Source organism: Clarias gariepinus, chromosome 25 (genome assembly GCF_024256425.1).
Source record: "Clarias gariepinus isolate MV-2021 ecotype Netherlands chromosome 25, CGAR_prim_01v2, whole genome shotgun sequence".
In the NCBI taxonomy this organism is placed as follows: domain Eukaryota; kingdom Metazoa; phylum Chordata; class Actinopteri; order Siluriformes; family Clariidae; genus Clarias; species Clarias gariepinus.
The window spans coordinates 10,393,318-10,406,170 of record NC_071124.1 but is presented as its reverse complement, the minus strand read 5'-3'; the positions used below and the strand labels follow the sequence as shown (position 1 = coordinate 10,406,170).

The 12,853-nt window shown below is 43.1% G+C and overlaps 1 protein-coding gene across 2 annotated transcripts in view; it reads right to left on the bottom strand.

Annotated features, from left to right (window-relative positions):
* Positions 1 to 12,853, bottom strand: part of adcy8 (adenylate cyclase 8 (brain)) — a 68,615-nt gene that overhangs the window by 9,555 nt on the left and 46,207 nt on the right. For both annotated transcript variants that reach the window (XM_053486812.1, XM_053486813.1), the window contains one exon: positions 720 to 878. In XM_053486812.1, the coding sequence (XP_053342787.1) occupies positions 720 to 878 (159 nt within the window). The remainder of the gene's footprint in view (positions 1 to 719; positions 879 to 12,853) is intronic.

The following is a 12,853-nucleotide window of genomic DNA, read 5'->3' as shown; positions in this document are numbered from 1 at the left end:
ATAATGCTTACAAGACTCAAGAGTGCCTCGTGTAAAATTAACCTAAGAAAAACACGTTGCATGCAGGAAGCTGTTTTTGTTCGTCTCGTTTACCAGTCGAGATTTCACGAACTCACAGAAGAATATGTAACACATGATTGGTATGAGAGTTCATTTAACCCAGTCGTTTGGATTTAATGCTTCACCATGTCAGGATTAATTTGTAGCTGGAGTTCAAATCCCACTAATAAAACAGATATTCATGGCCAGGAGTCCAGGAGAGCAAAATTAGCCATGTTCTCAAGGAGGGAGAAGTGACATCACAAACACATGCTTTGAGTATGTTATGCTGATAAAAAAAATTTAACTATATACTGGACATGCCAAAAATAACTATACTATAAATACATAACCCTAGGTTTGTTGTTTTTATTACCTAATTATGATATCTATAATATTTTAATCTCATGACTGAGTATGATTAATGAAGCATCATCATCATCTACACACTCAGTTCGTATGTTCAATTACATAATTACATGGATAATTGACTAGGATGTACTTAGGGTAATTGTGTTATTAACATCACTTATAATGTAGAGAAATAAATAACATTTAAATTAAGCTTTTGTGTATGATTGTTTTCAATAGCCATGACGAACTCAAAGAAGAAGGACAAGAATAGCATTTTAAAGCACTTTCATAGCCTTTGTGTGCAGTGTGTAGGTGTGTGTCATGACCTCATTGTCTCTGTCCTTTTCCAGGAAGTGCCGAGCAACATGGCTGGGCAGAATGTTGCGCAGCATATTCTCATTATGCTCCCGTAGCTCCCGCATTTCATTTATCTCCTCCTTCGCCTGTACTCGCCACAAAAAGTCCAATCTCGCTGTGTATTCCAGCTATGAAGAGAAAGAAAGATAGAAAGGTAGAGGAAAAAGTGTGAGAAGCAATGGAAATAAGAGTGAATATCAACACGATGTTTTGGCCATACACTTAAGAGATCATTGCAGACATTAAGGTCCAGAAATAACTCACTCCCTATCTACATCGCTTTATCCTGTGTACAGGGTTTCGGGGGGCCTGGAGCCTATCCCAGGACACTTAGGGCACGAGGTGGGGTACACCCTGAATAGGGTTCCAATCGATTGCAGGGCACACACACATACACACACTTATTCACACACTATGGGCAATTAGGGAACCCCAATTAGCCTAATCTGCATGTCTGGACTATAAGAAGAAACCCACTGTGAGTTCGAACCCTGACCCTGGAGGTGCAAAGCGACAGTGCTAACCACCGAGCCACCATTCCGCCTCCATATATCACTGTGTTTTCTAAATTTAAGGAAAATCTAACATGGTTATTTCTATAATGGTGACTATCTCTGACCATGGTATAATCTGTGTGTATGTAAAAACGATACTTCAGGCTAATTCGAGGTCCCTAAACAAGGGAGAGAACGGCAAACCTGAAGGTGGGATTCAAACCTTCGACCCTGGTGGTGTAAGCCAACTGTGATAATCATTATACCATCAAGCAGCAACGATTTGAACATATTTACCCCCAAAAAAGAACTATGTCCAGATATTTCAGGCTAATTTTAGTATTTTTCTGTGGTTTCTAAAATGTACTTGGGGAATTTCAGGGAAGTATCTGTGCAGCTATTATATATACATTAGAAACCCTATGCTTGTAGGTGCGATATTTGGAGTAGCATCCAGGTATATTTTTGTCTCACTGAAAAATAACACACTAAGAGAGAGAGAGCAGTAAATGCCCAACAAGAGAAAGAAGCCATACAGCACTAATAAATCATTCATTGAAAAATTGAAAAATTTCCAACTATTGCATGGATTTGATACCTAGTAATTTCCTGTTATAACGAAGCCACAAACTACTCCATTATCAGTCAGACCAAGTAAATTTATGGTGCAGATACAAATTTTTTATTGGAGAGTCTAATATTTACTTGTTCTCATTTGCTGTAATAACAGAGCAAATGACAAACCAAACATCATCAAAAAAAGGATTATTGCGGCGAGATTAAACTATTAAACAGATGCATTAATTGAAACAATTGCTGACTTTGTTTCCTTATTAGTTCACATTGATTGTGAGCATAAAATCATAATTACTATCAATAATTTCTTTAATGCATTCATGTGACGCAATTGTGAGCAACGGAAAGCCTTCTCTTGCTCTCAGTCATTTTCCATAACGCTTAACCTGTACAGGGTCACGGGAGACCTGAAGCCTATCTCAGGAAACTTGAGGGAGCAGGCAACGTACCCCTGAGATGGAGTGCCAATTCAGTGCAGGGCACAAGGATAAAGGATGTCTTTTGACTGTAGAAGGCAAGTGGAATACACAGGGGAAATCCACCAAGCAAGGGGTAGAGCAGCCAACTCCATGCACACAGAAGGTGGGATTCGAACCCTCGACCCTGAAGGTGTAAAGCCACAGTGCTAACCACTACACCCTTAAGCAACAATCATAGACATGGGGTCTATGATGACACATTTTCATCTGCTTCACACTGCTTATAGCATTTTCCCTCCACTGAGGAGTCATATGAATCTTACTTGTCTTCCCAGGAGGAAAAAATCTCAGAAACAACAATAACAACAGGCATGTGATATCAACGGTTTTAAGAGTCTAGCTGTGAGATGAAATACAGAAAGTGTGGGCATGAGAGAGGGAAAGAGAGCTGATTAAGCTGATGTACGTGATGAGGGACAACTGTAATTGAAACTGTCTTTGTTATTTTAAACATACGTATATGTGGTAGTGGGGGTGTGGTTGAGTGAGAGTAGACAGAGGCTGGTGAAGCTGGAATGTAACACGTAATACTTTCCACCTGTGACTTGTTAGCAGGTTTATTTATTGATGTCTTTTTGTGTTGGTAGAAGGGAGTGAGACCAAAACGTGTGTGTGGCATGTGCATGTGTGTGTTTCACAACTTTGCTAAAAGAAATTAATCAATCAAAAGCTTGAAAATTCTTCAAAATAAGTTCACTGTTTTGGTGAGACTCATAGGTTGCTTCCCATTCCTTGGAATTACAAAACTGTTGTATTATATTAAACGTATAGTTTGATAGATGATTTATATTAACTACTCATACGCAGCATTTTAAAAACACACTGCACGAAACAAACAAAAAACAATCATTTAAATAATTTGTTGGACTGCCTTTTGCTTTGACTACAGCACAGTGTTTCCATCCAGACATGTATACATTTCTCCCCAAGAACTTATAGAATATATAATAATAGGATAGTTAGAACATTGGGTAGTCTTCTCCAGCACATCCCAAAGATTCTACACTCTGTGGTGGCCAATCCATGTGTAAAAATGATGTCTATTGCTCCCTGGACCACCTTTCCAAAATTTAACCCAAATAAATTCTGCCATTGTCATCTTGGAATATGTCTGTGAAGACATTAGTGAAGAAAAAACCCACTGATGGAAAAACTGATTATTCAGTATATTCAGACCTCATTTCTGGGCAAATAATGTTGCTGAACTTGGACCTTACTAACAGAAGCAACCCCAGATCATAACACTACCACCACAGGCTTGTATAATAGGCACTCTGAATGATGGATACATGGGTTCATCGTCTAAACACTGCACCAAATCCAAACACTGCACCAAACCAACAATAACACACCACGTCAGAATACTGCACCAAACCAACAATAACACACCACGTCAGAATACTGCACCAAATCAACAATAACACACTACATCCAAACACTGCACCAAACCAACAATAACATGCCATGTCTAATCACTGCACCAAATCAACAATAACACACCACGTCCAAACACTGTACCAAACCAACAATAACATGCCATGTCTAAACACTGCACCAAACCAACAATAACACACCACGTCTTAACACTGCACCAAATCAACAATAACACACCACATCTTAACACTGCACCAAATCAACAATAACACACCACGTCTTAACACTGCACCAAATCAACAATAACACACTACATCCAAACACTGCACCAAACCAACAATAACATGCCATGTCTAATCACTGCACCAAATCAACAATAACACACCACGTCCAAACACTGTACCAAACCAACAATAACATGCCATGTCTAAACACTGCACCAAATCAACAATAACACACCACGTCTTAACACTGCACCAAATCAACAATAACACACCACGTCTTAACACTGCTCCAAATCAACAATAACACACCACGTCTTAACACTGCACCAAATCAACAATAACACACCACGTCCAAACACTGCACCAAATCAACAATAACACACCACTTCAGGATACTGCACCAAATCAACAATAACACACCAGGTCTTAACACTGCACCAAATCAACAATAACACACCACGTCTAAACACTGCACCAAATCAACAATAACACACCACGTCCAAACACTGCACCAAATCAACAATAACACCCCATGTCCAAACACTGCACCAAATCAACAATAACACACCACGTCCAAACACTGCACCAAACCAACAATAACATGCCATGTCTAAACACTGCACCAAATCAACAATAACACACCACGTCTTAACACTGCACCAAATCAACAATAACACACCACGTCTTAACACTGCTCTAAATCAACAATAACACACCACGTCTTAACACTGCACCAAATCAACAATAACACACCACGTCCAAACACTGCACCAAATCAACAATTACACACCACTTCAGGATACTGCACCAAATCAACAATAACACACCACGTCTTAACACTGCACCAAATCAACAATAACACACCACGTCTTAACACTGCACCAAATCAACAATAACACACCACGTCTTAACACTGCACCAAATCAACAATAACACACCACGTCTTAACACTGCACCAAATCAACAATAACACACCACTTTAGGATACTGCACCAAATCAACAATAACACACCACGTCTTAACACTGTACTAAATCAACAATAACACACCATGTTCAAACACTGTACCAAATCAACAATAACACACCACGTCCAAACACTGAACCAAATCAACTATAACACATCACATCCAAGCACTGTACCAAATAACACACTGTAATGCAATAACACATTATGACTGTAACACTTGGATTTAATTAAACCACTAGTTACCTTGCTACGGGGTCGAGAATCAAAATACGGGTTTTTAAACAACACTTCCGGTATTGCGCAATCAAGACAGGACAAGTAAAGACGCGACACAATAACTATATATAAACCAAACCAACGTGTATTAAACCAACAAACAAACAAACAAACAAACAAGGTGCACCAAAAACCAATATATACAAAATATATACAAATAGAAACAATGTGTATGGTGTATGCGGGTGTGTGAGTGCGTGTATGATTGTCCAGAGTCAATGTTATTGCAGTGTGTGAAATGATGCACGGGAGAGATTGGCTCGGCCTCACCGGTATCGATGACAAATCCGGGAGCTCGAGCAACGGAACGAGAGGTGAATTGTGAGTGTCTATGAGGAATAATCCAACCGGGGAAAAGTACTCCTTTAGAATCATCAAACAAACTCTCTCTCAAAATAAACAGCGCGCTAGGTAAATCTCTCCGTGTTGAGCCACTTGCCGGTTCCGGCTTTATACCGGCACACGTGACCCGACGCCGCTTCCGGGTTCTCTCGCGCTGCGATCGCGCATGCTCGCGAGAGCTTACCCTGTGACCAACACTGTCAATGGGGACAAATAAAACCAGATCGGGCAATTTTACGAGCACAGGTGAGCAGCATTAGCTCCTTAATCCATTTCCCTGTTTGTTAAAATGCCCTTTTATGTGGCTGCGCTACATAGACCCCCCCCCCAAGCCTCCGGCGTCTGAGGAGAACGTCCGTAAAAGCGCTTTAGATTAACCACGTTCACTGTATCAGTTTTTTGTGGATTGCCCCAAGACACTGTGTAGTTGATTGGTCCTTTTTTGGTTTTTATTTCTGCTGGTCCCTCCCACTTGGGCGCTAGCTTGGCAGAAAATCTTTTCGCTGCGGAGGAGAGTGGGTGAGTTTTTATCCAAACTAGATCTCCCGGTTTAAAGTGCGCATCTTTTCTCCGGGCATTGTAGTATCTAGCTTGTTTGGACTGTTGTTGTTTTACTCTTTGTCTCACCTCCTCCGTGATAAGTCGTTGTCTGTCCAGTAGTGAGTAGGCGGTGTGATCAGGTGTTGGAGGGTGATTCATGAGCCTTTCGAGTGGCCCTTTTAGTTGCCGACCCAGTGTGAGTTCTGCAGGCGTCTTTCCCGTAGTTTCCTGTTGGGCTGTATTGATGGCGAATCTGAGCTCTGGTAACCATTGGTCCCAGTTTTGGTGATGGTCCCCGACGTATGAAGCGATCATTGTCTTCAGAGTTCGGTTAACTCGTTCCGTCAGGTTCGTTTGTGGGTGGTAGCTCGTAGTTAGCTTTTGGACGCTCCCCCAGGTTTGGCAGAGGTGTGCCAAGAGCTGAGACGTAAACTGTGGTCCTCGATCGGAAACTAGATATTTGGGGACTCCCCATCTAGTAAAGATCTCCTCTCTTAGAACCTTCACCAGTTTTGGCGTCTTTACATCCCTGAGGGGAAACATCTCCACCCATTTGGTGAAATAATCTACCACCACCAAAAGATATTCATTTTGCCTTTTACTTCGGGGAAAAGGACCCATGATGTCCAATCCCACGGTGTGTCCTGGCTCTGGAACCTCCGTGCTCTGTAGTAGCCCACTAGGTCTAGTGTTTTCTGTTTTATACTGTTGACACACGCTGCAAGTTCTCACATAGTGCCAGACGTCTTTCCGCACCGTAGGCCACCATGCCACATCTAGTAACCTCAGCAGGGTTTTTAGTTGCCCCAGGTGTCCTCCCAAGGGATTGTCATGATAGTAATGTAAAAAGTTTTTTATTAATGACTGGGGGACAACTAGTTGAAATTTTTCTCCGTGTCTTACCGGTACCCGGCGATATAACGCCCCTTGGTGATGTTCGAACGAGACCCTCTGCTCCCTTGTGCTTCGTGGCTGGTCATTAGAGAGCAGCTTCGTGATGGTGGGGTCCTCATGTTGGGCTTGAGTTATTTCGCACAGGTCGTTTGGTAAGTCGGATGAACATTTAGAGGTTGTGATGGCGAGACATGGAGCGGTGCCCACTTCCAACGGCGGGGGCGCCCGGGATAGCGCATCTGGTCCCAAATTTAAGCAGCCTTTTCTATGATGTACTGTAAAAACGAACTGTTGTAGGCGTAACGTCCATCGGGTGAGACGAGAGCTGGTTTTCGGGCAGTTGAAGGCCCAGGACAGGGCGGCATGGTCGGTAAAGACCTCGAAAGCACGACCTTCTAGATAGTGCCTCCATTTTTCTACAGCCCAGACCACGGCCAAACACTCCTTTTCTGACGTGGAGTAATTCTGCTCAGCTCCTCTTAACATTCGTGAGGCGTAAGCTACTGCTCTTTCTCCTTCTGCTGCAGTTTGGGTGAGGATGGCTCCCAGGCCCACTTCGCTGGCGTCGGTGTGCAATTGGAATGGGAGATTTAGGTTCGGTTGTATTAGTACTGGTGGGTTTTGCAGTGCGTGTTTGATGACATCCATGCTGTTCTGGCATTCTTCGGTCCACTCCCATTTTACTCCCTTCCTTTTTAAATTATTTAATGGAGCTGTTATGTCGGCAAAGTGGGGAATGAACTTGTGATACCAGCCGGCGAGACCCAGAAAACGTTGAAGAGATTTTAAGTCTTGAGGAGGAGGATATTCTGCCACCGCCTTTGTTTTCTCCGGGTCTAACTGCACACCTTCTTCAGAGATGACATGACCAAGGAACTTCAGCCGCCTTTTGAAGAAATGACACTTCTTCATGTTGAGGGAGAGATTGGCTTGGGTGAGTCTGGAAAATACTGCGTTGAGATGCATCCTATGTTGTTCTAGTGATTGAGAGTAGATAATGATGTCATCTATATAGACGAAGCAATACTTTCCTCTTAGATCCGCCAAGACTTTCTCCATCAGTCGTTGGAACGTTGCAGCTGCGTTTCTGAGTCCGTAGGGCATGGACCGGAATTGAAACAGACCTTTGGTAGTGATGAAGGCAGTCTTCTCACAGCTGTCTCTCTCCATCTCCACCTGCCAGTAACCAGATTGTAGATCCAACGTTGAGAACCAGGAGGCGCCATCCAGTGATTCAATGATGTCATGTATTAAAGGCATTGGATATGCATCAGGTTTGGTTTTGCTGTTCAATTTTCTAAAATCCACACAGAAACGGTAAGTCCCATCGGGTTTAGGTACTAAAACAACAGGTGACGACCATGATGAACAGGAAGGTTCGATGATGTTGTCCTTCAGCATCTGGTCGACTTGATCTTCTATTATTTTTTTCTTTAAGGGTGAAACTCTGTATGCTCTGGATCTAAAAGGGGAGTCGTCAGATAAAGTGATTTTGTGTCTCTCTAATGCTGTTTTGCCCAAGATGTTGGAGGTGGTGCGGGGCCAAGCGGCCATTAGTTTCAGCAGCTCCTCTTCGTTGTCGGTGTCCCATGATGTCACACTTTTTAAGTTTTCCTCCGCACATAGGAGATCATCAGGAGTCACAGGTAAGGCTAGATACAGGTTAGCTGTAGCCGGGAGATGAGGGTGTCTCCTTTGAGCAGACTTAGATGGCGCAGAGTGGGGTTGGGACATTATGATGGGATGATAAGTGACTCCCTCCTCTGTTTTCAGCCCGTACTCCCCGCGTGCGACGTTCAAGGTCGCTCCTGTGGCTTTTAAGAAGTCCAGCCCCACGATCAGCGGGAAAGCCAGGTGAGAGTTGCTCATGACGTAAGTGTCTAGCTCACAGTCGATCGTGTGCCAGTTGTAACGCAGCCTTCTCTGGGTTTGCGCCTGGTGTGTTTTCCCATCAGCCATAACAAACTTCTGAGGAGAAGGAACATCACACCTGACTTCCTGTTCGCAGAGCTGCTTCCATAGATGTTCCCTCATCAGCGTGTAGGAGCTTCCTGTATCGACCACAGCATTCACCTTCCTTCCTTGCACTGTTACTGGAACCAGGAGAAGCGAAGGAGTTGCCAGAGGTTGAGCAATGGAGAGTCCCGCTGCGTGCTTTGAAGGAACTCGCTCACCTGCCTTCTTATGACTCTTTTCTTTGTTGTGCTGAGAGTCCACCTTCTGCCAGTAGTCTTTGGAGCTCTTGCAGTCTTTTTCCACCCTAGAACCTATCTTCACCAGCTGTTCCACGGTGTTCACTGTTCCTCTCAGACATCCTGCCACTCTTGGGTTGATGTTGTTCAGGATTCGACCCACTAGTTCTTCCTCGGAGATATCAGGCTTCCACTTCATACAGAGGGCGCGGTAGTCATAGGCGAAGTCTCTAAGGCGTTGACTGGGCTGCTGTACCAGAGACCTTAAGTTTTCTTCCACTTCTGTGAGATAGTCATCCGGTAAGAAAGCCGCCATAAATGCCTGTTTAAAAGACTTCCAGTCCTTCACCTTGCCTTTCTCTGCCTTCCACCAGCTCAGAGCAGGTCCTCGTAGCACCGTGCTGAGGGTTCCTAACAGTTCTGGGCTGGGCAGTGGTCTGATCTCCAGATAGTTTTCACACTGTTCGATGAAGTTAAGAACATCCGCCGTCTCTGAAGCGTCGCCAAAGGCTGGAAACTCCAGGCGGATGGGTGGTCGGCCATAAAAGGAAGAAGAAGAGGGTGAAACTGAGGAGGTAAGCTGGGCAGAAGCGTGTGGTTGGACACAAGGAGGAATGTCGTATGTTTCATGACTGCTTATGTGCTTTACCTTTGCCGTAGAAGCTGTGATCGCCGTGCTGGGAGAGTGTAGAACAGGAGATTGGGGAGATGCAGGGGTGTAGGCCTTTAACCTTTGGATGGTGGGCGTACTTGTGAGCCGTAGTTTTTTCATCTGGTTTTCCCAGATTACGTCACGTCGCAGAAAACAGTCAGTGACAGCTCTTTCCAGTTTCTCCAGGGCCTCTTGGCAGTAGCGCTCCAGCCCTTCTAAGCTGGCGTCCACTGCGTCCCGAAAACTGGTTTCCCTGTTCAAACTGCTGTTTACGGATTGTCTAAAATCCTGCTCCAACGTGTTCACTTTGTCAGTAAGCGCCCCCATATCCTCCTTGCATTGATTCAGTTCAGTTTGCAATCTATGCACAACATTAATATCAGACCCAACATCATCATCATCATCATCATCATGTCTGTCAGATATATATAGTGAACTAATCAATGAGGTTATTTCAGCTGTAGGGTTACGGCGTGTAACAAAAGCATCATCTACATCCTCCAGCACATTATTAGCTACAGCTAGATCGGCCTGCACGGCACCACTAGCATTAGCATTAGCAATGTTAGCATCCATTTTGTTCTGCCAAGACACACAAAACCGGAAAATACCCGAAAATACCGATTCCCCGTACGTACGGGCCACCACTATGTAACACTTGGATTTAATTAAACCACTAGTTACCTTGCTACGGGGTCGAGAATCAAAATACGGGTTTTTAAACAACACTTCCGGTATTGCGCAATCAAGACAGGACAAGTAAAGACGCGACACAATAACTATATATAAACCAAACCAACGTGTATTAAACCAACAAACAAACAAACAAACAAACAAGGTGCACCAAAAACCAATATATACAAAATATATACAAATAGAAACAATGTGTATGGTGTATGCGGGTGTGTGAGTGCGTGTATGATTGTCCAGAGTCAATGTTATTGCAGTGTGTGAAATGATGCACGGGAGAGATTGGCTCGGCCTCACCGGTATCGATGACAAATCCGGGAGCTCGAGCAACGGAACGAGAGGTGAATTGTGAGTGTCTATGAGGAATAATCCAACCGGGGAAAAGTACTCCTTTACAACCATCCAACAAACTCTCTCTCTGAAAAACAGCGCGCTGGGTAAATCTCTCCGTGTTGAGCCACTTGCCGGTTCCGGCTTTATACCGGCACACGTGACCCGACGCCGCTTCCGGGTTCTCTCGCGCTGCGATCGCGCATGCTCGCGAGAGCTTACCCTGTGACCAACACTGTCAATGGGGACAAATAAAACCAGATCGGGCAATTTTACGAGCACAGGTGAGCAGCATTAGCTCCTTAATCCATTTCCCTGTTTGTTAAAATGCCCTTTTATGTGGCTGCGCTACATGACAATGTTTGATATTAGCAATATCAAACACTGCACCAAATTCCAACACTCACTAAATCAACACCATGTCCAAAAACTGCACCAAATCAACAATAACACATAACGTTCAAACACAGCAACTAATCAACAATAACACATTACAAACACTAAATCAAATCTAAACATTGCACCAAATCAACAATAACACAGCACGTCAAAACACTGCACCAAATCAATAATAACATGCCATATCCAAACACTGCACCAAATTAACAGCACTGTCCAAGCACTGCACCTAATCAACGATAACATGGGGTGATAACCACGTTCGATAATCACGTCCAAACACTGCACCAAATCAACGATAACACACCAAATCCAAACACTGCAGCAATTCAACAATAACACGCTATGTCCAAACACTGCAGCAATTCAACAATAACACGCCATGTCCAAACACTGCAGCATTTCAACAATAACACCCCATGTCCAAACACTGCAGCAATTAAACAATAACACCCCATGTCCAAACACTGCAGCATTTCAACAATAACTCCCCATGTCCAAACACTGCAGCAAATCAACAATAACACACCATGTCCAAACACTGCAGCAATTCAACAATAACACCCCATGTCCAAACACTGCAGCATTTCGACAATAACACCCCATGTCCAAACACTGCAGCATTTCAACAATAACTCCCCATGTCCAAACACTGCAGCAAATCAACAATAACACACCATGTCCAAACACTGCAGCAATTCAACAATAACACACCATGTCCAAACACTGCAGCAAATCAACAATAACACACCATGTCCAAACACTGCAGCAATTCAACAATAACACACCATGTCCAAACACTGCAGCAATTCAACAATAACACCCCATGTCCAAACACTGCAGCATTTCGACAATAACACCCCATGTCCAAACACTGCACCAAAACAACAATAACACCCCATGTCCAAACACTGCACCAAATCAACAAAAACACGCTATGTCCAAACACTGCACCAAAACAACAATAACATCTCATGTCCAAACACTGCACCAAAACAACAATAACACACCACGTCCAAACACTGCACCAAATCAACAAAAACACGCTATGTCCAAACACTGCACCAAAACAACAATAACATCCCACGTCCAAACACTGCACCAAATCAACATAAACACCCCATGTCCAAACACTGCAGCATTTCAACAATAACACCCCATGTCCAGACACTGCACCAAATCAACAATAACACACCATGTCTAAACACTGCAACAAATCAACAATAACACCACATGTCTAAACACTGCAACAAATCAACAATAACACACCATGTCTAAACACTAAAGTAAATCTAAAATAACAAATATATAGTGTTAGTATATTCCTAACATTATATAATTTCCATACACTGAAGTAAATGCAAAAGAACACATCATAATAAGCTGGTGTAAATATTATTATTATTATTATTATTATTATTACTGTCCATGAGTGGCTTATGGACAGTAATGGCAAAGAGTTTAACTTTGCAAGTCTTTCATTTCGAAACATTTATTAATTATTCAGTTGCTTTAAGGGTGTAGCTGTCACTTTGAGTCTCAGTCAGAACCTGGAAGCTTTCCTGTTGTAAGTTCAAACCAAGGTCATGGATTCTTCTACAACAGCAAAATGCTTACCTCATTATTTATTTATTTAGCCATCATCAACTGATACAAAAAAGAACAAGAAGAAC